Source organism: Vicugna pacos, chromosome 4 (assembly GCF_048564905.1).
Source record: "Vicugna pacos chromosome 4, VicPac4, whole genome shotgun sequence".
Taxonomy (NCBI): domain Eukaryota; kingdom Metazoa; phylum Chordata; class Mammalia; order Artiodactyla; family Camelidae; genus Vicugna; species Vicugna pacos.
Genome location: NC_132990.1, coordinates 30,965,907 through 30,992,127, shown reverse-complemented (window position 1 = coordinate 30,992,127; position 26,221 = coordinate 30,965,907). Strand labels below are relative to the sequence as shown.

The window sequence follows — 26,221 nt, the reverse complement described above, 5'->3', positions numbered from 1 at the left end:
ACGTGTGCACTGAGGAATCACTACAGAAACTCTCTCAGGCCCTGTCTTTGTACTTGATTGTGACCCTGTTATTGTCTAGAATTCTAAACCTCCAGCTCCCTTGTAACACAAGGCCAGACTTTCTCTGGTTTCCCCAGTAGGTCAGCCCCAAGGTAGATGAAAATTTGATAGATGCACTTATAACCTCTTTGGAGTTTTCTGTAGGAACTTGACAAGTAGATTCTTTCTACTAAATATTTTAACACATAGCCTTTAAAATGACATTTACCTCTTCTAGGACCATTTTTGACAGTGGCATGTAGTAGTTTTATTTTTATTTTATTTGAAAGCATCATTTAGGGTTTTATAGAAAAAATAAAATATTTATCTCCACAGCTTGTTATCAGCAGGAAGGCTAGGCATTCTTGGATGGATGGAAGAGTTTATTGGTGGGAAGATTCAAGAAGCTATTTTGTGATAAAGGATTTCTTTGCATTTTCCCTCTAGTCAAGTAAATTGGTTTTGGGTTCTTGCTAAGAAAAAATAATCCCTCTGGTGCTGCTTTTAATTTGATCAGGTTTAAAATGTTTTCAGAAGGGTTAAGATTTCTTTGCATTAATATCTGGTGTGGTCAAATGAAAGATGGCTTTGGAAAGGGCTAGATTTTTTTTTTTTTTTTGTGATGGTCTGTTCAACCTTGCCACAGGAGGTTCTGTATAGGGGACCAGTCAAAACAATATCACCATTTTCAATTGACTTTGAGATGTGTCGTGTGTCTCCTTTCCCCCAACAGATACAGGTTCCTAAGCATTTTTTTCTTTGACTCATGTTGTAAGAGTTTATGTTTTCTATGATATATATCTAGTGTGCCTGACTATCACTTCCAAGAAATAGACACGTACCACAGTATTAATCCACTGTCACAATTTCTCATCTATGGCTACTGATAACTACACTTCACCTGCAACGGAAAGAGTTAACTGTATATCCTGTTCTTGTTCATTAGGTAAAAATTTGCAAGACAAAATATAATCCTGGTAGGGCACAGAAGCATTTTTATGAGCAGGTGGGTCAAGTTGTGAAAAGACCATTATAAAGCCTAAAACCTGGGGAAAAAAGCTAACACCTCCACTGCTTGGGGACTCTGTCTTTAATCTGGTCCTCTGCTGAGTTCATGAATATTTCAAGTGAGCCTGAAGAGGTGGCTCTTCCTTCCCTGGGGACTAGCAGGTGATTCAGTGGGGACATTCATTTTGTTGCTTTCGTAGGAATGGTTTTAACCCAATGTTAGTCCAAAGTGAAGGTCAGAATTCACTTAAGAGAAATAGGGAAACCTTATGTGACATTATGCCAAACTTCATACAAGGCTAGTAATAGAATGAAATAATTTTTCCACCCCACTATTACAGATGATGTTGAGTTTTGTTTGTTTTCCTAAAAAACTTAAAATCGTCTAAAGAAAGAGTTTTCCCTCTGGAAGAAAGCAGAAACACACACTCCCTATACTTTAAGAAGGGTCTGTGAGTCCAGATATCTGGTTTCTTGTATTTTGATGAGTGCTAGATACAGAGTGCACATGATTTTAGTGACCCTGCTTTAAAAAATGGTTGACTAAACATGGCTGTAGTAGAAAAAAAAATGAAGAAAATACTTCAAAATCCTGTATGGAAGCCCTGAATCTGGTAAGGAGGTTTCTTTCCTCCTTTCCTAAAAATAAATTTGAAAACTATACCCTGGTAATAAAGAGTTAAGCTGTGATCATCACACTTGCTGTTGAAATGGGAAGCCAGGCTCACAGCTGGGAAGCCATCGGCAGAAAAAAAAAATCATGCAGTGCTGAGGGAGGCTGAAGCAGGGGACTTGGTACAGACTAGGTTGAGAAGAGTTGTTGTTTGTCCTGACACAGGGCTCAGCCACAGGCTCAGCACGTGCCGCTACACTGTTCTGTGAAGGTTTGTTTAAAAATCACACTCTTTTTGTTCCTCAGTGGTGTAATCCCCTGATAAACCCGTGTGATCTGATTTTCTGCCTCACTTGTATCATATGTTCGAGCTCTTGTGCCTTTTGCTCTGGCAGCTGGAAAGGAACTGATGTATTATCACATTCTGCTATTTTTTTATTTCTTTTTTCAATCATCTTTAAAGGCAATACTAACAATGGCCATGTTTGCAAGGCCTTTTATGTGTAGAGAGCACTTCTGTGTCCTTTAGCCATGTAATTCCCATATGATCCTGCGAAGTATGGCTGTAGAAACTGAGGCCGAGGGGCACACAGGACCTCGCCCAGGTACCCTGCTCCCGAGTGGGAGAGCTGGAAGTCCGCTCGCAGTCTCCATCAGTGCCTCTCCTCTGGCAGGGAGCAGGGAGCAGTAAGGGTGTGAGTTAGCCTGAAACTTGCTGAGATACCAGCAAGCATTAGGGGTTCCAAATCTTACCTTTAGTATGAAAAAACCCAGAGGTCTTTTTTCTGTTTCTTCATTTTGCATTGATTTGACCAGGGTCATTTGAAGGGGGTTCCAGAAAAATAATTTTTGTTTGTTTGTTTATAATTTACTATCGAAAAGTACCACTTTGGCCCCTAATTTGTAGCCCTGACGTTTATATACACTTAGACAAAAACAGTTTATCTTTTACTAGCTAAGGCTTGACGGGCTCCCGTTGCGTGGAGCGGCTGAGGGGCTCTCGGTCATACGCAGGCAGATGTGTGAGGAAGGTGAGCTGTGAATTTCAGGATGAACTGGCTTATCCTCATCTTTTAAAAAGTAACATGAATGATAGAAGTCAACCACACTTCAGTCTGACGATTGTCGCTGGGCCATAAGAGAAGCAGTGCATGTCTCCTAGAGTTCTTTCATACATCTGCTTTGGTAATTCACTGTTCTGTTTGAAAGGATCTCACAGACATGGAATTTTTAAATATTGAGGAAATTCCATTAAGAAATAGAGGGAGAATGAAAAGCTCATTATAAAAGCCATGCCAAGAATCAGTAAGATGTAACCCAGCATCTGAAAAATGTTGACTTTTCATTGAGATGAACTTTTCAGAGAAGTTAATGTTCTCACCCTTTGGCTGAAGAGTTAATTCCCAGGCCAGTCTAATATCTGTTTAAAGCTGTCCAGCCAGTTTTTCAGGACAGAAAAACATTGTAGATAGTGTAGATGGAGTATTGTTATTTTCATGAAGAAAACCTGCATGTTTGGAATTATTTTACTCCTCTGTTGCAGCAACACTTTTCTATGACCTGTTCATGACTAGTTGCTAAGACAGGGAAACCGAGGGTATGACATAGTGTCTTTGGTTCCTTGTGGGAGCAAGTCTGAAGGTTTCTGATTTTGAAAAGTTAGGAGAGAGAGAGAGAAAAAAAAAAGAGCTCTAAAGATATCATGGTTTATGCCCTATCCTTTTTCATTGTTTTGTAAAAACAGTAAATAGCCTTAAAAAAGAAAAACCTAGGTTACACTAATTAATCATGCTGTTCTTCATTTTTGCTTATTCAATGAAATATCTGTTGTTAGATGATGATTGTAATCCCTGTGTTCATTCATAGTGATTGTAGACATTTTTAATGTTCTGTATCAGGGGTTCTTAACTTTTGTTTCATGGACTCTTTGGAGCAGTTTTTATTAAGCTTATGGATCTTTCTTCAGAAAAATATTTCAAAATATTTAAAATACACAGAATTATAGAGGAAAGAGTATTATCAAAATGCACTTACTAAAATATTTTAAAAAATCGGTTTGTGATATCATAATGTGCTTTTTTGTTTAATGCATTAAGTAACAAGATGTGGCAAATTCTAGTTGTATAGTGTCTGAGTGATTATAAGCATCCGTATTCTGAAATTGTGATCTGAAGGTGAAGGGGAGAGTGGGGCAGTTGAGGAACTCCATGCCCGCTGGCCCCTATTACCTGGGTGTCTTTAGAATGTGAGGATTTGGGCTGGGATTCGCGAGTGGTAAGGTTTGAGAACAGATAGGGCAGCTTTCTTTAGCTCTCATTATGTCTCAGGGCCTGAGAAATCCTTCGTATATGTTATTTCTTTGAACCCTGGGAACAGTTTCATGAGGAGTAGTTACCACTGCCATCTTTACTTGACTGGGATATCTAGGAAGCTTGGAGAAACTGCCCACAAATAGATCACTGAAAAAACTGCTGACCATTTACCAGTCCTCAAAGGAAGTCTGCCTAAATAAGCCAGAAGCAATATCCTGGTTAGCGATGCACTGCAAGGCCACAGTGAGGCAGGGTTAGGATCCAGTCCTAAACCTTTGACCAGAGCCCGTTTTATCTCCTTTAGTCCACTCTGTAAACTGGGGAAGATAAAAGAATTTCTAAGTGACCCTAAGGGCCACTTGAGATTGAAACCCCACATTTGTCTAATCCAGAAGACAAATCCCCAAACTCACTGTTAGGTGATTTTCCCTCCAGAAGCAGGAGAAGGGATGGGTTGGGGCTGAACAGTCAGTGTTCACACAGAGTATTGTATCCTGAACCAGCTCTTCCGGGGCCACAGTTGTTCCCCTTGGAGAAGAAGAGGGTCTTCCCTTGTAAGTCCACCTGGAATACATCTGCACCACGTTGACCTAGCAGCGTTTCATCACTGCTTCCTCAGTGTTCTTTGGAGACATGATGCTGGGGTGTTTTGACTTAACCATAAATTTTCTCAGTGTGGTCTGCTGCTGGTGTAATTGAAAGACCTGAGGCACAGAGGCTGGGGCAGGCCACGGACAGAACAGTTCACAGGGGACAAGAGTTTATAGTAAAGATCAGATGTATTCAGGGACCTTGGGACAGCTTCTGGTGTTCAGAGCAGGAAGCACACCCCAGCATCTTGGCTTGGGTAGAGATCAGGGGGAAAAATGAGATCTCTTTATTTTTCCTTTTCCCAGCCACTCATATAAGTACCATTCACCAAGCTAAGTATATGCAGCAGGAGTGTATGTAAACATTCATTTAAACTGTTAAAAAGTGCCTGTGGGAAGTTGGGTGAGAGAGAGGTGGTTGAAACATGGCTTGTGTGGCCCAGTTCCTTTATTATAGATTAGCAAATGTGAGGTGTCTTTGCTGTTCCCTCCCAGACCCTCACCAACGAGAGCAATTTCAGTAAATATGCAGAAAACCAGGATTTCAGAAACATACACACCTCTCTAAAAAAAACACCTTGAACAAAACAACCCCGCAGCCTTTCATAGTGTTGAGTGTTTGCACTGTCTGAAAACAACTATTCCTAAGGATAATTAGCTTTTATCTTTGATTTATTCTGGTTTTTTTGGTCAGATATCTTTAGGCCTTCAGGCTTGAGGTCAGAAATAAATAGAAAACGTGTCCTAGTCCTTGATTTGATAATGCCAATGGCAAATCGTATCTGATATTCATAACAAATAAAGATTTCTTTTTTTGTCTGTCCTGGGAACATCAGGAAGCTTGTAACCCTGCCTTCCTAGACTGTGTCAAACAGGAAAATTGTATTTCTGTTTAGATTTAACACTGAGCATTAAATGATTAAAATGTAATCATTTCCAACATTAATTCAGAGAGATCTATAAAAATAGCATTTAGAAATCCTTCTAAGTTGTAAGTAACTTTACAAATCTGTAGATTTTTATAGGATAGAGAGCATACACATCAGTGACTTAGCAGGACCTCCTTGTACCTAAAGGGACAGAGTGCCCTCCCCCCCGCCTTTTTAAGTACATATTTCAGTAATTCTGAGTTCAGTTAAATGCTTTATTCAAAGAATAAATTTCTGTTTGATCTCATGTAAACAATAATCTCAATAAGATTTTCTCTAGGAAACAGGTGCTTTTTAATAGTAACATAAAAAGAAATGAAAATGCAAATACAGAAGTACTTAGAGAATGTTTATTTTGTGGTTTAGGAGGCTTGCTTTTCCCATTCATCAACTGAAAGATGTTTAGTGATACTTAATAAGTACTCAGAATGAGATTTGTTCTAAAACTCTCAATGTGCTGTAATTGTATGCCCCCTTCACCCTTTAAATCTGAAATAAACTTTAAGTATGGAACCCAAACAGTCTGTTAGAGAAGTAGAAATGGTAACTGATTGATTTTTCTCAGCATAGATAACATTGCCGATTTTGTGATTCAGCAAATGCTGCTCTATACTATCAGTGAAGTGCCTCTTTCAATATGAGATTGTGATGTTGCCTTTAATATTTAATTTACTTGCAAATGCTGCTTGTATGTCTGGCTTTTCTGCACAGCCCAGGTAGTAAGTGTAGAGGGAAAACTCTGTTTTCTGCTGAAGAGGTGTAGAGGAGAAGGGCAGGAGATATTTAGGAGCTAGCCTGCTTCCCCCTCAGCTTCTCACCCCTTCACTTCTGTTTGTTCAGGCTGTGTAATTTTTGCAGTTCCTATGACTAGCCCTTGTGCCTGTACTGAGCTAGAATTCAAAACCAAGTCTGTCTGACCTCCTGGTCCAGGCTTCTAATTACTCTGAAATACTGTCTACAGAGAGGATACAGGAGAGTGTGGTGTTTGGTCAAGGGACTCCCCCGGTATTTAATTTGTACACACGCCAGGTACTTGCGATGTCAAAATGGGTAGAATTTGTCCAACCTTAAAAGAACAAAGAATGGACAAGCAAAGAGACATTCCTGACCAACAGCCATGCTTAGCTCAAGGTCATTCAGATTTTCTTGGTGGGCTGGTCTGGAGACTTGCTTGGTTGCTGAAAACACTCAGAAAACTAGCAAAATAGTAGTCCTGTTTTCCATCTGAAGATTAACTGCCACTGCTAAGCCATTGTCAGTTTCTCACCTTGGCAATTGAAAGTTAGGTTTGTGTCAGGATACTGTCCAGGAGCCTCTAAGACCTCGCCTTTCCAGCCTGTCATCTCTTAGCTGTGCTCATGCTTCTCCACTCGATTCTGCCTCATGTTTTTCCCACCTCTTAGCTTTGTTCTATCCACCTAGAATGTCCTTCCTCCTGCCTCATCCCGCTGCACGTGGGCTGGCTAAGACCTGCTAGTCCTTCAAGGCGAACTCAAAGTCCACCTGCTTTTGCTGGCTTCCCCAGTTTCCTCGAAACCTGCTGGGCAACTTCTTCAAGCAACATGGTGGACCCTATGTCCCCACAGGCTCTAGCAGCATGCAGCATGTCCCCAGTGCTCTCCAACGCAGTGTCTGATCAGGTGCAGAAGCATTGCATGTAGCCTCTCAACATCAAGAAATTAATTACAGGAAACTTGAGACATTAGAGAAACCCCATTTTTACTTTACTTTGGGTTCCTGGGAGCCAGCCTGTGGAACTGACCCAGGAATGCCTGGATATGGTGACTCGTGGCCTTCAGTTCAGAGTGGTGCACAGCTCACCTGCGTAAGCAATTCTGCCACCTCACCTGAGCCATCCAAGCGGAATCGTACCTACTTCCTTGTCCCGTATTTGCTGTCCCTTGGGCAGCTGTCATGAAGTTCATCCTCTCTTGCCTCTCTTTCTCGGTAGAAGAATGGTGAAAGAGCCAGGCTGGATGTAGGTAACCGGCTGAGGCATACCTGCCGGCCTCACCTTTGTTCTGCGAGTCCAGCCCTGTCTCCTTCAAAATCCAGTAGCATTTGTCTTACCATCACCATGGCGAAGCTTTTGTTACAGCTATTTTTGTATGCCAAATTATGCTTCTTGAATGTGTGGATGGTATCTTCTTCATTTTTTAATCTCCTTTTGCGTTTTGCCTTTTATATAGCAAGTATTAGCTTAAAATAGCTGAAGAATGAATTGATGCAGTATATGTATTAAGGAAACAATCTTTCATTTAGTCACTGGATATTTATTGAGCACCTACTGTGTGCAGTCAGTGTTCTGGTACTGGGATTAAAAGGTGCTTCCAGAGCATTCCTGTTTTGAGATCTTCCCTTTGGTGCTTCTTCTGATCTAAATTTTTTAAAAAGTGTGACCGGGCTGTTGACATAGTACTTTTCAGGAGTCATTTATTAATTTGTCAGTTTGTGTCTGAATTGCTATGGCCTTTCCAGTTTAGAATTCTTTTGTGATTCTTATTTAATATTTCTCAGGGCCAACAATGCCTCCCTTACTTGTTTTCAATATGTGCAGCCTTCCGTGTGATCTCCCCCCCCCCACCTCTGTCTGCTTCTGTACTCCGTCTCTTGGCCTGGCTGAGCTCATTCCTTCTGCCCTTTCATCTTTAGCCTGCTGCTTGACTTTTTCTTAGCTTCTCACCTTCTGCAGGGTGAATCTCACCAAACAAAAAGCAATGAGATAAATGGCTTCTGATGCATGTCATAAATAAGGATTCAATTCAACACACTTGACATCATGAGCCATTTATTGTAATGCTCTGAACTTGAAGAGTAGAAATAACTGTTCCTGACGGGGGTGTGGAGAGTCAGAGGACTCGCCATGTTACGAGCTGATGCAGGCATGTTCAGAATTGAGTTCTACTGTATCACTTCGTGGTGTCTGCCATTTGTAACGTCGTTAGACCCCAGAGATCAGAACAGTTCTGTCTGGCTCGAGTGGTGTGAGACTGCATGTTCATTGCTGCCCCTCACAGCAGCAGTCCCCACTCTGTGGTGCCAGTCCACTGTGGACCTTGGTTTTCATCGTGTCTCCCGACCCCGCTACACCAGCCCAGCCACTCTTAGCTCTTTGGGTAAACTGATTTCTCTTGGGATCAAACTCCTCCTCTCTCTTACCTTCTGAATCTTGCTCTCTTACGACAGCTCTTGAATTCTGCTTTTCCTTCTGCCGAAGTTGTTTACGTGTCCATTTCTTCCCCTGGATTGTAAGCTCCTCGCTGTAGAACTTAGACTTCATCATAGAGTGTTCCCCCAGTGCTGGCCGGCGCTTGTGCACATGAGTGATTGACTCAATGAATACTAATGAGCAGAATATAAATTTTACAGGTAGACTTTTTTTTTCCAAAGCTTCTGTTTTAAAACCTATATTTAAAGATGTGGTGCAAAATGAAAGTCTCAGACTTAGTCCTCTGACTTGCTTGCAACAATAATGATATCCATTGAGTTCAATATTATTCCCTGTTTGAGCTGGAATCGTTAGCTTGCTGTGGAGTACCTGGAAAAAGTGTCTTTGGAGAGTCCAAGGAAAAAGGAATTAAATACTATCAACTTGTTGCTTGTCTGATAGGGAAATACTAGTTAAAATAAAAAGCATATGTGTCTGTTTTGAAATTTCCTGCTTATTTATGGAAGCAAAAAGAATCACAGAACTGGCAAAACGACAATAAAATCACACTACAAATCATATCAATAAAAAAAAAAAAGAAGGGAAGAGGGAAGAGGATGTGCTTTGAACCTCTAACTCCTTCACAGCTCATCATTTCCTGATGCCCTTTGCCAAGCTGTGTGCTCAAGGAATCTAATGATACACAAAGCCTCATTGCCAGATACTTCATTAATTCCTCAATCCATTAGGAGCCTTAATGGCCTACGCTATTGGAATGAGTATGGAAATCCAGTCCCCCAAGAAAGTACAGGCTCTATCAATCATACTCTCCTGAGAATTCTCTCAGCCCTTAACACAGAAGAATAGGTGAAAAAACGTTGTACTTCCTGCATTCCCTTATACTAGAGGGTCTCAAAATAACTGACACCCTTTAACCCTCCAACTAAGTCGTTCTCAAAGTGTGATCCCTGGGTCAGCAGCATCAGTATCACTGGGAGCTTGTCAGGAAAGCAAATTCAATGCCCAGCCCAGACGTACTGAAACGCTGGGGGTGGGGCCAGCAATCTGTGTTTTAAGCAGGCCTCTCAGTGATCCCGCTGTCCTCTGACATCTCTGGTGTTACAGCTATATAATGAGGAGTCTTGTTTCACTGTTGAGGAAGCAGATGAGCAGGTCTGTAACTTGACCAAAATATTCTTGCTTGGATTCAGTTTAATTGAGCAAACATCGAGCAGCCATTGTGTCCCAGGCATCCTTACTAGAAAACCACTGAGGTGAACGACACCTTAAAGTCACTCTCCAGTGGCATCTGTGTCAGCATTTTCCTGCTGTGCTGCGTTGGTCTGTCTACATCAGTGCCTCCTTGACTTTGTTCTAAAGCACCCGAAGTAATGGTTCTCGGAGCTGCTCATTTGACTCTTCAAACTTCTTTATTTAATTGTCTTCCATCAACTGGCTCCTTATCCCTTTCCCAGTGGGTGACTGGCACCTCAAACAGTGGACCGCATGAAGAACGGCCCTGTCTTTCTGATCCTTCTGTACGTTTAAGTGCCCACCCATCTTACAGTCCACAAGCTTCCTTACATCCCCATCCCTCTAGAAATTGATGGCACCCCAACCCTCATCTATTTTAAGGCTTAGCCAGCGGCTAGAGAGGTTCTTTCCTACAGAAGAGGGACTGTCCAGCCCTGACCTTGAGTGAGTAGCTCCATTTAAAGGAAGATACAGAATTTCTGTCCACAAAGGGTAGCAAGAGTGAAAAACACTGAATGGTTACCTTCCTCCTATAATAGTCCAAGTCCTCATCATCCTTTACCTCAGTATTTCCAGGCTTTGTAACAGTTTATTTTCCCTCCAGTCTGTTCTTAATCCACCTTGCTGCTCGAGTGATCTTTCTTAAATACTAATTCCATCATTTCACAGCTTACTGACTTCAAATATGTGCCCGTGGCCTATTGCCAGGGGTCAGCACACTAGGGCACGTGCTTGTTGTTGTAAAGAAAGTTTTATTGGAACACAGCCACACCGACCATTTGTGGGTTGTCTATGACTGCTTTTGCACTACAGTTGACCCTTATGGCTTTGAACTGCGTGGACCCATTTATCCATGGATTTTTTTCAATAAATATATTGGAAAATTTTTTGGAGATTTGTGGCAATTTGAAAAAACCTGCAGATAAACCGTGTGGTCTAGAAATATGAAAAAAAAGTAACCAAAAGTTAGGTATGTCATAAATGCATAAATTGTATGTAGATACTGGTCTATTTTATCTTTTACTACCATAAAATATACACAAATCTACGATAAAAAGTTAAAATTTATCAAAAGTTAGCACACGAACACAGACCATACATGGTGCCGTCTAATACACGAGGTGACCAGAAAGCAATCCTGTTACTGCTTCTTCATTATTAATGCATGAGTCATTTACCTGTAAATAAATATGAATTTCTTTTTCACATTATCTTTTCATTTTTAATGCCTAGTGTTAGTAATATGTTTAACATCTACAGTGTTTCATATCACATAAGACAATATGAGGTACTGACGAGATCATCTTGTCAACAGATGACATAAACTTATGGATAAATATAGTACAGTAGTGTAAATGTATTTTCTCTTCTTTATGAATTTTTAATAACATTTTCTGTTCTCTAGTTTACTTTATTGTAGGAATAGAGTATATAGTACATATAACATACAAAATATATGTTAATTGACTGTTTTTGTTATTGGTAAGACTTCTGGGCAACCGTAGGCTATTAACAGCTAAGTTATTGGGGGAGTCAAAAGTTACATGATTTTTGACTGCACCGGAGTGGGGTGGGGTGGGTCAGTTCCCCGGACCCCCACAGTGTTCACTGGTCAACTATCCAATTCAGGGCTGAGTGGTAGCAACTGGCACCGTGTGGTACACAAGCCTAAAATATTTATCTGGCACTTTAAGAAAAAAGTTTGCTACCCCTGGTTCGTAAGATAAAGTTTAGCCTGTTCACTCTTAACGCACTGATGTGTTTGGGTTTAATCCTGCCAATTTACAATGTGCTTTTTCCTTTGCTCCCAACTGTTCTGTGTTTCTGTTTCTTTCCTTTTATGTCTTTGTTTGAATTTATTATTTTTCCTTATTCTGTTTTTTCCCCACACTATTAGTTAATTGGTACTTTTACCCTTTTCCCAGACAATTCAAGAATGCTAGAATATTTAAAACTTCACTTTTACCGCTTCTTCCTTATATGCTACTATTGCTGTCCATTCAGATTCTCTCCCTGTTTCAAACCCAGAAGACGTTACTGTTATTGTTTATAAAGTCAATAGTCATTTAGATTTATCCACATGTTTAGAATTGGGTTGCTCTTCACTTCTTCATGCATACTTCTGATCCTTGAATGTGGAAAAGAAAAGAAATCTTTTATGTTTTCCCTCACATTTGAATGATAATTAGGCTGAATATAGACCAACTTAAATTTTCGTTCATAAATTGGAAGACATTGTTTCATTGTCCTTTAGCGTTCACTGTTGAAGATTAGAGATCTGATGGTAATCAGGGTTTTCTTTTCTCAGGAAGATTTCGGGATCTTCTCTGTATTTGGTGGTCTAAGGTGCAGCTAAGTTGTGTTTAGGTGATTTGTTTTTCTTTTAATTAACCCTATTTGCTGGACCTTTTTTCAGGTCTTGAAAATTTCTGTGTTTTTCCCTTTTTCTATTTCTCTAGAGTGCCTTTGGGAGAGATAACTGAACACCTGGATCTATTTTCCATAGTTCAGTGTTTGTGTTCCATTTTCCTTCTTTTTGATCTTTTCCTCTATGTTTTGTACAATCTCTGGGCTCCACCTTCCAGTTGGTAATTTGATCTTCCAATAGTCATTCCATCTTGATTTTTTTGACAATATTTTAAATTTCTTAGTGCTGACTGTGTAGTTGCTACTGTTTTTTTTTTTTTTTAAACTGATGGGATATATTTTGGATTCTCTATCATAATATGTACTGACATTCTCTGTTTCCACTTACCTGATTCCTTAGGCCAGGTATTCTTCTGTTTATTAATTATAGCACCTCTTATTCATGGCATTGTTTTCCCTCAAATGTTTGTGATTTTTTAAGTATCTGATTGTATTTTAGTTGTACTTCTTCGGTGCACTTTTTCTCCCTTCTTAGCCCAAATGAGAATCCACTTACCTTGTTGGTGATTGATGGGTCAGGTCACAGGACCTGGATACAGATCAGATCAGAATCCCTCACCTGCTGATGATAATGGGGGGCATCCTTGGGACTGGCCTGACAGTGGGTTGCTTGTCTTTTAGTTATTTGTTTCCATTCTTGGCCTTGGCCTTGCCAGAACTACCTTCTCTGAGATACCTACTGATAGTTTTTTTGCTGGAGCCCTCCTCCCTGGAGTTAATGCACCCATTCTTGTTAGTGCCATTATGGTTTCATTCTTTTTCCTGTCTGTTTAGGGTTTGGGGCTGGGGGTTTTGTAGCAGGGGCTTAGTTCACCATCTTCATTTGGTCAGTCATTGCATTTCTTTGCAGTCTTCTTCCCTCTGTTGTCCCCAAGCATAACTCATTGCACTGGTCATTGTAGTTCCATATAGCATTTTGTTTCTACTTCTTTCATTGCATTTATTCTATTGTAACATTCTAGGAAGTGTCCTAGTCTTTGCCCTACTGAATTAAATTCTGTAGCCCAGCAGTGTGGGTGTCAAGTTGCCACAGATTGCCTTGCCACAGATGAATAACTGGCTTAGTAGCAGGCCAAGTGAAACTGGGGTTCGGAAGTAATATGTAGACTGTACTACGGCATATGGTATGGTTCCCCTATTAAGTTTTGCCTAGTTCTGTATCTCTGCAAGAACCTAGTTGATGTTTAAGTAGAAATTTTCAACTCTGCGGGTAAACATCATGCAAAGAATTGAATTGCAATTAGGTTAGGTTGACTTTCTAAGGATATTGGTTCTATCCTTAGAAATGACCACCTCTTGTCCTCCCGGGAATGGAGGTACTTCCCTTACTAGATTCCAAGGATTGAATTCACACTGGGCTTAAGTGTGTTCTCTCTTCTCCTTCCCTCTTCTGGAGATCTTCTGTTTCTTGAGGAAGGTAATGGTAGAAGTGGCTGGGAGTCGCCAGTTCATTAATTAGCTAAGTTTTAATACTCTTTCTTACTCTTAATCATACTTAATTAGGAAAATAGGAAACAATTTCTTCTTTCATACATCTGTCAACATCTGAATTTATTCAAACACTGACCTTTATGTAATATGAATTAGGCTCTTAAAAGATGATCTGATTATGCCTGGGGCTCCTGATAAGAGTTCTTGCTGCTATATCTGTCATCATATTTCACATGGTTGGAATTGACAAAAAGATACCAGAATACCAAGAATTACCAGAATGTACTGAAACTGTTACCAAGTATTGCCAAAGAGATATCAAGATGTTAAATAATGGTTGTATTCATATTGTAATGGTTCTTGTTTCAGTTCTATGGCTCTCACACTCTCCACTGTGCTCTCTCTCTATGAATTCTTTTTTGTATTGTTTTGTTTTGTTTTCATTCCCTTTATTCCCAGTTGTTTCAAATTAATATACATGTTGGATGTTAAAGTTCCATGACTTTTTCAGTGCTCATCAAATGTATACACATTTATAAGATCTCATCTGCTCTTTTATAAAAAAAAATTATCATACTATACTCACTCATATGCAAATTAGCAGTACATCTTGGATATCCCTGAAAGTGAATACCAGTCTTTTTCCTTTCTTTTTCTTTCCTTTTCTTTCCCTTTTTTCTTCTCTCTGTAAATTCTTAGTCCACACATCTTTAACCCCAACTTAAAAATGCTTGATTGTACATTAAATCCAGGTGTACAGAGAGATCTTATAAATGCCCAGACTGTAGGGCCCTTATGGGGACTAGTGAGAAATAAAATTGCTCAGATAGACCATGAAGGGCCTTTTATAAGCTTTCTTCTTCCATCTCACGTTGTTCATTTTTTTTCCTGGAGAGTCTTGGAGATAAGAAGTCATTGAAGCACATTAAGCAGGGTGGGTGACGTGGGATCTATGCTGAACAGAGATCATATCACTCTGGCAGGTCTGGGGAAGGTGAATCAAAATAGCATGAAACAAAAGGTGGCAAGACCGGTTAGAAGGCCATACTACGCTGGGCAAGACACCCATAGGCACAGGAGGTGGTGGCTGGTATAGATGGGTGGGGAGAGATCAGAGCAAGATTAAGGTGCAGAATCTGTAACAGTGAAGTTGGTGATCAGATGTGAGGGCAAAGAAAAGTTAGAAGTTTAGTGCACATTGATTCCCGCAGGTCTGTGATAAAATATTATTGTTCTCCAAAGGCATTGAGTTTAAGTATCTTTTTTTGTCCCAGGAAGGAAAGTGTACCTATAAAAACAGAGCCTTTGCACCAGGATTTGATGAGATTGCAGACTTATTTTATCCTTAGGAATGCAGAGTTGAGCTCTTTGATCATTCTGCTTCCTCTGCTTTCTGAGCCTGACCCTATGTTGTTCTACAACTATTTTTTCCTAACCCATAAGTATTAGTTCACAAATCTTGCATTTAGTGAAGCTGTTTGATTTTTCCCGTCTCTCATAACAAATGTACTGATTGTGTTTAGGGCTAATTGTATGCAATTTAATTTTCAGATCGTGGTAATTATTATTGCTGTTTCTTATTTCCATTTTCTCTTCTCCAGGCAGAGTCAGCTATAGAGATTGAACAAAATTATGCCCTTTGGGGTGATTTTCAATTTTCTCACTTTGGGAGGCATATTTTTGTTTCAGCGATGAAGGGTTCAGATTTGGATTATTAAACACTTGAGCCTCTAGTTTCCACATTGGACCATTTAACACTTTGCATTTCCTTGTAAATGGAAACCTTAGCCCATCTGTGTGCTACTTGGGTATTTTCGAAGACTTCACTTCATCTAATTTAGGGGAGTGTGTGCCCCTCTGCCAAATCCATGGCCTATCCCTTGATGTACAGAAAGGCCTACCATGCCCGGGGTGAAAGAGTAGTAGCTTTGGCTTTCATGGGTGACTTGCAGGACCCCCCCGGGTGGCCTTTTCCTCAGTTCTGTGCCTGCAGACACATGTGCAAAAGGGTTTGGCTTTCCTAACCACGATGAGTAGTTCAACATATGTCTGGTAGTACGTAACTGTAGTGGTGTGTTCAAGGTACTCAGCTTATATTGCCACAGCCACTCTCACTGCTGGGGCCCCTGGAGGTCCGGCCTTGTAGATGTCATCAGTTTTCTTCATCTCTCATAGCCGTTACGCTGTGAAGTGTGGAAACTGGCTGAGTTACAGAATTTGAATTGATGCTCTTCTTTGTCTTAACCCTCCAGAAATGCATGTTCTGCAGACACCGGGTTAAGAAGGTCTCTGGAGCCTGCATCCAGTGTTCCTATGGCCGCTGCCCCGCCTCCTTCCACGTCACGTGTGCTCACGCTGCCGGGGTGCTGATGGAGCCTGACGATTGGCCATATGTGGTGAACATCACGTGCTTTCGACATAAGGTCAACCCACACGTGGTAAGTCCTGCTCGCCCTTTGCTGATGCCAAGACTCATATACACCTCCCAGGCCTGGCATGCTCTACTCTGTCATGTTACTCATTGATGACCTGTCAAGACTGCAAGTTTCTTGAGGGCAGGGATTTTGTGTTATTATTTACTAATATTTGCCCAAGATCCACCAGTGTCTGGCGCGTGCTGGAAGCAGTAAATATTTATTGAGTTGAATAAGTGCATGAACAGATGCATGGATAAAACTCCTTATGTCTGTTCTGGTTTGGGTTTTGTATATAGGGCTGCTGAGTATGGTTGTGCAGACTGTGCACTGCACACATCCAGGATGAGGGTGAGAGCATTTGTAGGAAGAGAGTGATGTGAAAGCCTTGCCTGAGATTCTCCAGTATTTAATCCATACACCTGTATACTCTGGCCTTGGGGGTTTATTTCATCTCTTCTAGAAGAAACAAAGAACAGCAACACAGTAAAGGGAGGGAGACAGTGGTCACAAATGTTTGGGTCCTTACTCCCTGAGATGGGATAAGCTGCAGCAGCATGGGCACCCTGGGAGGAGCGATGACTAGCTCAGAAAAGCAGAAGTGCAGAGAATTATAGATGTCTTCAAATTTTCTGCCTTTCCATTTCACTTAGGACTGAACTATTTCTGGGAAAAGCGTGCTTGCAATTAAGTAACGTGAATTTACCTTTAATAATTATTTATTTAATTTTTATTTAATTAATTAATATTTAATAATTTAATCCGTTTACCTGACCTTGGTGAATGGAATCTTTCCTCTGTTTCAAAGGCTTCGAATAATTACGACAGTGTAGAGATGGTTGCTATGCCTTTGTTAGCTCTCTGGTCACCCTCAGTGTTTTGGCTTCCTTAAGGAGATTGAAGCATCATATCCACCCTCTCAGCTTTGCTAACGTGCTGCCCTTTGTTATCCCTGGGAAGCTTGGCCACAGACTATTTGCAGCCTAACGTGCTTGTTCTATGTCTCTAATAACCTCCTGTGAGCAGCCTGCCAAGTCATCAGTATGGGCTCGGGGAGCCATGACCCGTACACAGCAAATCTCCCAGCTTTTTAACGATTCCAGCAACTTCCATTGGCGTTTTGAGACGTACTTGATGTTTGTGGGTTGGGATTCTGTGTGGATGCGTGTGGATGGGCAAATGTACAAAATGACATCACCAACTGTCACTTCTATTTTAAAGTTACTTTCCGTATTTTTCCATTGCCTTAGGTCTCAAGTTACATATTCATTCGTGCTTTTTCCTTAGTTTCTTGAGTTGATGGGCTCTTGCTAAGAATAGTATATGTATTCAGCAGAAAACACATTTTAGCAACTTTAAAAAATTACTGTAATAACACATTGCATTACATGGTGCTTTGCTGCTTGCAATGCAGTCAGTAGCATTACCTCATTCGATGACATATGTGAATACATTTTGAGATGTGAACCAGGTCATGGCCTCTGGAGTCAGAGTCATTGGTGTTCACACTTAGATTCTGCCAGTAACATGCACGCAGCCTTGTGCAAGTTCCTATCTCTCAGCCTCTGCTTCCTTGTTTAAAACAACGGCATGCCTACCTTACCATGTGGATTTCAAACCACCACACACTAGAAGCCCTCAGAAAATGAAAATTGTATTTTTTACTACTTCTGCTGCTGCTGCTACAGTCCTATGTGAACTCGGCCAAATGAGTAATGTTATCCCTGCTTCAAGGACAAGAAACCTAAGTTCAGAGAGGTACAATTTTTATTTTGCCCAAATAAATTCAGTTAATGAGTGACAGGTGCTGGAATGTAAATTCTATTTGTTGAATTCCAAACCCCAAACCTCGAGTGGTACTAGAGGTGTTCAGCTCTGCTTGGGATCATACATTCCCATTTTAATATTTTAGAGCTCTGTGGTTCCTGATGGTTATATTGAAGTTGCTATTAAAGAGATCCAGGTGTTTAATCAGGACCTCATTCCTCTTAACTATGATGTGTGGCTCAGTCAGGTTTATGTTACTAATGTGTTTCATAAATGATGATGAAAAAGAAAATATTTGACTGTGAGATGACTTAGAAACTACTCTCCCCTACACTTTAAGCTTGGTCTACTTTGTAAAGGATGAGGAAAACATGTAATTTACAACATTACATGTGGCAGTTCTTCCTTATGAGGAAAAATTTTTAGTGTTTGCAAATTGCCTTTGTGAAGTTCTCTAGGGGAAAGCACTATGAGCATGCATTTCTGAAGTACATTCCTGATGGCTATTACTTACCCATTATTCTTTAATTAGACTCCAAATATGGATTCTTCCCTGAAACGTTTGGCAACTAGCTAAAGGGAATTCATAGAATCTGACAGCTTTGGTTAAGAGCATTGTGATGACCCTTATTGCATTAACTGTCCTTTCCTTTTCAAGCATAAAAAAATTGAAATTCACTCAAGTATCTCTCTGTGTAAACTGTGAATGTCAGGGGATAACACTCCCTAGAATTGGAGCTGTAGTTTGTCTTTGTTCTCAACCATGTCTTGATTGTTAGGGAGTAACAGGCAATAGCTGAATCATACCCATGCAAACTCTGAAATAAATTTCAGGCTAAGATAGGAACCTAACCCAGGCATTTTACAGAGTAGAAAATGAAGTATAAAGCTACAGTTACTTCAATAGGATCTCCATTTTTACTCACTTTAGGGTTTTTGCTCCACCGCTTTTTTTTTTGCATCTCCCATTATTTGCTTTTTTGCACCCAAAAGGACCATTTTAAGGCAAATTCTCCTCTTCCCTTACTGCCATAAATTATTTTAACTCTACCAGCTTATTCAGTGCTGTTGAGCTTTGGGTGTAAAGTCATTCTGGATAATGGTATAAAAAATTTATCTGATTTATTATAATGCACTCTTCCATTGGTCAATAAGTGCACTTTGTGAGAAGAAAGTATTTGCAAAAATAGGCGACTGTCATATTCTTTGTGTGTGTGTGTGTATGTATACATTCTTTTTTATTGAAGTATAGTCAGTTTACAATGTTGTGTCAATTTCTAGTGTACAGCATATATATACATATTTGTTTCCATATTCTTTTTCATTATAGTTTACTACAAGATATTGAATATAGTTCCCTGTGCTGTACAGTAGAAACTTGTTGTTTATTGTCCCACTGTGATTCCCTCTTTATGTTTCCAGTTGAAGAAGGAAGGTTTGGCGATAAGAACTTGCTAGGTTCCAGTCTTTTTTTTGTTGATGGTTGTTTAGCAGTCAGTTGTGGTTTTGTTGTGATTGTGAGAGGAGGCAAGCTCATGGTCCTACTACTCTGCCGTCTTGACCAGAAACCTCTCAAATTCTTTAAGTAGAAAGGAGGATGTAACAGAAAGTGCACCACTAATGCCTATTATTTTAATCTAAATTTTAGTATGCATTTTTCTGTTTTTGTCAAACATGTCTTTTGACTGGCACCTGCTATCTTTCAAATACGAGGTTCCATATTTGTGTGTACGTATGTGTGCACATGTGTTTAGGTGTTGTGGTGGTGTTGTACTTAACCATCCTTAGTCGTAATCCACTGTGACTTACTTCCTGGTTGTGTTTCTGAAGGCTCTACTGGTCGTATTCCTAACCCGCTTTTGTGGATGTTGCACAGATGTTTGTAAGGAAAAGGCAAAGAACATAAGTAAAAAGTAAAATGGTTTTGAAACTGGGAGGCTTAAGAACGTTTCTTCTCCAAAGTGAACAATGAGCTACTCATAAATTACACACTTCCGCAAAGTGCAGCCAGCCCAGGGACCATCTACTCACACCCAGGGAGACTAGGCAGGTGTCCAGTGGAAGGGATGCCTGAATAACAGAGGGCAGCCAGGCTGAGAATGGTGGCAGTCAGGTTTGTTTCAGGCAGATCGCTTCAGTGAGCCTCCATGCTCCATGTTTCGTGTGTGCAGCTCTGGGGCTCCACACCTCCTGCGCCGTGTGCGTCAGTGCGCTGTGACGAACAAGGCCTCTCCAGTACAGAATCGCGTTCCAGGTGCACTAGTGTTATCCTCTTACCCTCTCCCATCAAAGACATTTGAGAAATTTGTTTCCCTTAGAATTTTCTTAGTTGTGACTGTTAACATGGAGACGGCTACTTATTCAAAAGAGGAAGAACTTGTGTAGAGCAAAGCTCTTAGTGGTCAGTTTTCTGCCTATTTCCTGTGTTTGTTTTCTTCAGATTTTCTCTGTTACTTTAACTAGATTCTACTTAACTAGATCATTATTTTAACTAGATTTAACCAGTATTTTGTCTTTTTAACTAGTACTTGGCCATCCATATAAGCTGCTTGGTACAAATTTGTTGAAATCTCTCTCTCATGCTAAGGAATGCGCTTAGTGGACGAAAGAGAGCTGGTATTTGTTGAACACCTTTTGTGTCAAGGGTGTGTGAGGTATTTTACACGGGCTCCTTATTTCAAGGCAGTGTTGTTGGTGTGGACAGGGGAACGTAGTGGTTATGCTGGCTTCTGTATCAGTGCCTCCCAGTCTGGAAGGTTCTCTTGTCTCTTGTTATTCTCCCCTCTAGCTACCCTTCATGTTCTCTTCTACACTCATCTTTGTAATTGACCTTGGGTCTTTGCTCAGCACTTGCTAACCTTGTTTTCCTGGCCTGTGTCTGCAGGCCAGCTCCCCAGGTGGGCTTCGGCACAACTCTCCCTGTCTTCACTGTTTGTGGCCCAGGACAGGAGGAGACACCCACATTGCACAGGATCTGGTGGAGTGCCTGGAGCAAAGCAGCTCTGGTTAATCCATGCTTCTGTGACTGACCTTTGGGTGGTAATGGGGTGAGGATGCCTGTCATTACTAACTTAATAAAACCTTTCCTTGGTGTGCAGAAACAGCTTTCACCTCACCAAAGGGTGGAACAATGGATGGTCAAGGCCTCTAAATTCTAAACCCTAGAACAGTAATTTTATCACAGGAGAATATTGTATAGCATATTATACTTTCAGTATTAGTTATTGGCAAAATACATAATGACAAAAAATTTAAGAAATCAATAACACTTTTATATGAATTTGTTAATTATAAAAAGAGTCTGCAGTGTTTCAGGTTGATTATAGATTGATAGGGAGAGACCCCAAACACTCAATCCTGCTGTAATTCCCCACTGACCCTTCTGAACATCATCATGGATTCTTTAGCCTTTTATAGATCCAGTGGGTACCAGTTGACTTGATGCTCCTGTCACACTTTGACTGAGTGGATTCAGAACCAGGCAATCTGTGCAGAACCCAGGCTCTTAGTTGCTATGCTTTATTCCATAATAAGATAGGCTAAATAAAGATAATGAATAAAATGTTTTGGGAGCCCTTGGAAGGAAGTTACTAATTCTGTTGGGGGCAGTCAGGTAGAAGTCACACAGGCGGTGACATTTTTGCTGGTTCTAAACCGAGAGAGTTTGAATTTGCTGGTGAAATAAGAGTGGTAATGATGTTCCAGGTAGAGGGGATGGCATGTATGTGAACTTCTGCAAAGGCCTGGTTTATCTGGAAGAGTTGAGGAGTCCAGTATAACTGAGGTCTAGGACATGTCGTGATATTGGAGTGGTCAAGGGGATATGATAAGAGGGGAGATGAAGTTGGAGAAGTCAGTTGGGTAGTTAGAAAGTGGAAGGCTTTATATATATACAAATACAAATATCCCTTTTTATATATCCCTGAATTAAAATAAAAACTTCTTTGTTCAGGTTAGGGCAATGAACTCAGCTAAGTGAGGATCTGCTTTTAGGGATGAGGTGAGCGGCTGGAAGGTGTCTGCTCATTAGAGGAGACAGGCTGTGGTGAGGAGGAACCCCCGCCCCCCGGAGCAAAATCTACAGATACTCAATTCATCCTCGATTCGGTGTGAGTGGAAGTTACCCAGCAGCTATCTCACATATGAATGTGCGTGGATGCACACACAGAGACACACCAACAGGGACAGTGCTGAGACCAGGCAGGAGAAGTTGTTCTCTGTCTGGCTTCAAGAGTTTCTTGCCCAGACTCAACTCCTCGGACCTTGTTCTCATCATCCCTGTGCCTTGGGGCATTCCTTTGACTCTTTGCTGTTGCTTTAGGCAGAACATAAGGAGTTTACTTTATCCTGTCGTCAAAGGTCCCCTGTAGGAGATGTCTGAGCAGAACAGTATCAGGAAGCTCTAGTTTGTGGCCCAGTGGAGGGCCTGAAGAACCCTTGAAATAACTCTGAAGCCATGTTGGGTACCAAGGCCTTAGTGTTTTTGATATATTATCAGTCACCCTCCATGGGGAGATCTGTTCAATAGCCTTGGCTGTTTTCATCTCTCTCAAAATGTGGAATAATGTAGCTTTCTAGAAATGACTATTTCACCTGAACTTTTTTTTTTTTAAGCCTTGTACATGGCAAATTAATCCTGATTTTAGAAAAAACACTTCATGAAAAAATCTACATCTTGGTGCAGGTGTTTGGTTTTCATCACTAAAGCAGACTTACCAGAATCCCCAGGAGAAACTTTTCGGCATTGTGTTTTCTACTTGGCCCTGTTATCCCCACCATGAAGTGCATCACGGAATCAGGGAACAGTCCGCAGACCTACTGCCTGAGGGGCCAGCTGCAGGGACGGGTGATACTTCACAACTTCAAGGACCACACATACTGACGAAAATCCAGTCTTCCACTCCAAGGGCCACTTCTCTGGCTACATTTTTTAGCTTACGTAAGGTGTGCTTCCATATGAAACACTTGCTTAGTATTTCACGGAATTAATATTTCTCAGTTTCTAGGAAATTTTAAGCATTTCTGCAATTTATACTTGCTTTAAAAATATAATTAAGGCATGCATTATTGTCTGATAGCTTGTTAAGAAAATTAACTAGTGACACTAATCCCGTATTTTCACATTGATATTACAGTCAAGCATCATAGGTATGGTAGGGAAATATAAATGGAATGTGTCAGCAGACACACAACAGCCAAGAGTATTTGACATTCCAACATCTTGTAAAGCATGAGAGCAAGAGTTTCCATTCCTTCTTGAAGAAAACAATAATTAAATGCCATAGTCATAATGAAATCCATAGATGCTGACAAAATATCATGAAAGTATAATTTTATGAGATTATTAACTGCAAGCAATAGAAGAGGCACTTAAATGAAATAAGTTCCAACATTTCTAAGGCTACTCTCTAGGTCTGCACTCTATGTCCACTTTGAACTAACATAATGTATAGAACTCTGAATTAACTAGAAGGCTTCCTGCCATCTCTGGGCAGGAAGCCAGTTAGCCTGAAGCTGCCCCAGCTACCTTGCCCTGCCCTTCCACAGAGTGTTGGTAGCCATCTTAGGCTCTGACACAGTTCTCACAGACACATCAGTACTGCTTTCCTTTCCAGGTAAAAGGAATGGCTTTTTGGCTATTCCTTATCTGTAGTTGGCCTGTTTTCATCATCAGACATCACATCTCCCCTGTCTTCTTGTCCCACACTGGGTGTAGTGGGTCAGTGAAATTGTAGAGAGTAGTATCTGAAGGAACGTAAGAAATTCCTGTTTCTACGTTTATCAATAAAACTTTCTTTTAGCTTTTCTTTTAGCCATGACTGGGCTGATCTGGCCCTCAGGAGCTTCTTCCTCGGGCAGGAGGCAGGGAGAAGTGAAAACCCTCCTCTTTGTGGACATCAGATAACCCTTATGAGTTATTTTCCATTTGGAATGTCTCTGCATGAATGTTAGGTAGGCCTTTTAGTTTAGTGTGGGAAAAGCGGCCTTTTCCCACACATTTCTCAGGAATTAGAATAAAATGAAAAATTTGCAAACTTTTATATTAAACAACTTTTAACTGTACCTTCAAGTCTTGTTATCATGTATCTTTATCATGTATTTGGAGAACAGAAGAGCACCCTTAATAGGTACTAAGAAGTAGTTTTTGCCTAGGCTGCAGGGACCAGAGAGATTAACCTTAGGTGTTTTTGGAGGGAACAGGAGGCTCCAGGCACAGGGCTGGAAAGGAGGGGTTGCTGCTCCTGAGCCTCTAGCCCTTCCTCTGCCCTTCCTGCTCCACTGGAACCCGACACACCCCTCTCTGAAGCACAGTGTTGGGCACATGGGTGCATTTAGTTAGCACTTGGTAGACTGACAGATGGACACTAGCTGCCTTGATTAGCGATGGACGTTAAAGACTTGGATTTGTCATTGGTGAGATGGCGAGGCAGAATCTGCACTACGCCTGCTGCTGTTGCAACGCGGGGTAGAAAGCTTTTGGCTGGCTTCTCTTCCACTGCTCCTTTGGCTGTTTCTCCTGAAATTTTGAAAGAGGTTTAAGAAGCTTGTACTTGTTCAGTCTTAACCTCTCTCTCTTTCTCTCCTTTTATCTTTACCTCTCCCTCCCCTCCCCCCACAATGCTCATGTAAGTAGTGCATCTTTATAGAATCAGAATTGCCTGTTTCTTTCCGATTTTCTCTTCTGTTCAAGGTGACTGCCCCTCTTTTTTGGGAGCCTCTTATCAGTGTAGATGAGGTAAATAAAAGTAGTGTTAGCTCATATTGGCATGGTGCATTTGTAGTTTATTGAAGGCTTTCCTAAGTAATACATTGCATCATTTGGTCCACATAGGTAGGTATTCTAGTTGTATCCATTTTATAGATGATGAAAGGGAACTTCAGAGAGGTTCAGCAGTCATTAACCTTCCAGGTCTTCAAAGTTTGGGCACAAAGTGTGTCATTTAGATGCTGCTGTTTTGGTGCCACTTTACCAGTTTGAGACCATGGCTTGAATTAATTTATATGATTTCATTGTTTACTGGGCTTCCTTCTTGGTGGCACAGGAAAACTGTTAAGCCCTGTAATTAGTCTGTTTTGCTTTGAGTCACCTTGTCTAGAAAATGTTTGCGTATATTTTAGCTACTTTTAACCCATTCACCCACTGTAACCGAGATTCAGAAATCCTTATAGGTTGGAGTACCGTATAGTGATGCCCTGTGTCCCTTACTTCTCTCTGTTGAAAATGTCCCATCCAAGGTAATTTTTAAAAATTGCATTACTTTATAGTTGAATGAATGCTCTTTGTCCTCATTTCCCCCAAATTGTAATTCTTCCAAAATGTTTTTTTCAAGATTGCTTTGTGTATTTCAGGTTCTGAATTTTGCATTTTCATATAAATTTTAGAATCAGCTTATTGATTTCTAAACACACACACAGCCTGCTGTGAATGATTGAGATTTTGTTGACTTTGTAGTCCTCCCAGGTTTTACTATTACTACCCAATAAGCTTGAAGAGCGGCTGAAATATGAAAGCCTGAAAGCAGAGCTTCTGGGGCCAGGCAGACTCACATGTTCTCTCGCAACTAATGAGACTGGAAATGAGTTGGGAAGAGCTCATGTCAGGTTCCATCTCAGCATTGGATTCTGTGACTCCTCTCCAGCTCCCCAGACCAACTGATGTGACCTTTCCTCTCTGCTCTTCATGGAGTAAATTGCTGAAACTATTCAGAGTAGAAAGCACGCAGTACCTACCTGTGGAGGGTTTCCTACATGAACACAGTGAAGCATCTAAAGATGGTTCTCCCATCCCAGTCCCCTTCACTTACCTCTTGAACAAGATCACCACCTCTGGGGTGAGTTAATGACTCAGAGAGAAAATAATTTTTTTTTCCTCAGTATCTTCTGCAGCCTATTAGTTATACTTCTTCAAATGTTAAAGTGAGTAAGACCTTAAATCTGCTGGGAAACTGCTTACCACCATTTCCCACTGTATTATGTTTGTACTTAAAAACCCATGAGAAATAAAGTACACATGAACAAACAGACATGGAGAAAATTAAATACTTGTGACGTTTTTATGAGTCTGCCTGTGCATTTGTGCTGTAAGAGCAATTATTTCTTCATGAAGCCCCAGGGATTTAAGTTTTTCTGGGTAAAAGATTTTTATGTAGCTCTTGTAATTTTGCAAAGAAAGCTTTCATTATTACAAGGCACATTTAGATGAGTAACTTTTGTTGTGTAAGTTTGGTTAAAAAAAAGAGAACAGTTTGTATTAATTTATTTACTCTGATACCTCTAGGACTTTTTATA

At 40.6% G+C, this 26,221-nt stretch overlaps 1 protein-coding gene across 4 annotated transcripts in view; it reads left to right on the top strand.

Annotated features, from left to right (window-relative positions):
- KDM4C (lysine demethylase 4C) overlaps positions 1-26,221 on the top strand; it is a 360,071-nt gene that overhangs the window by 286,003 nt on the left and 47,847 nt on the right. For all 4 annotated transcript variants that reach the window (XR_012071960.1, XM_031676953.2, XM_015242581.3 and 1 more), the window contains one exon: positions 16,004-16,189. Coding sequence is in view for 3 of the 4 variants with exons in the window: in XM_031676953.2 (XP_031532813.2) it covers positions 16,004-16,189 (186 nt within the window). In the remaining variant the exon portion in view is untranslated. The remainder of the gene's footprint in view (positions 1-16,003; positions 16,190-26,221) is intronic.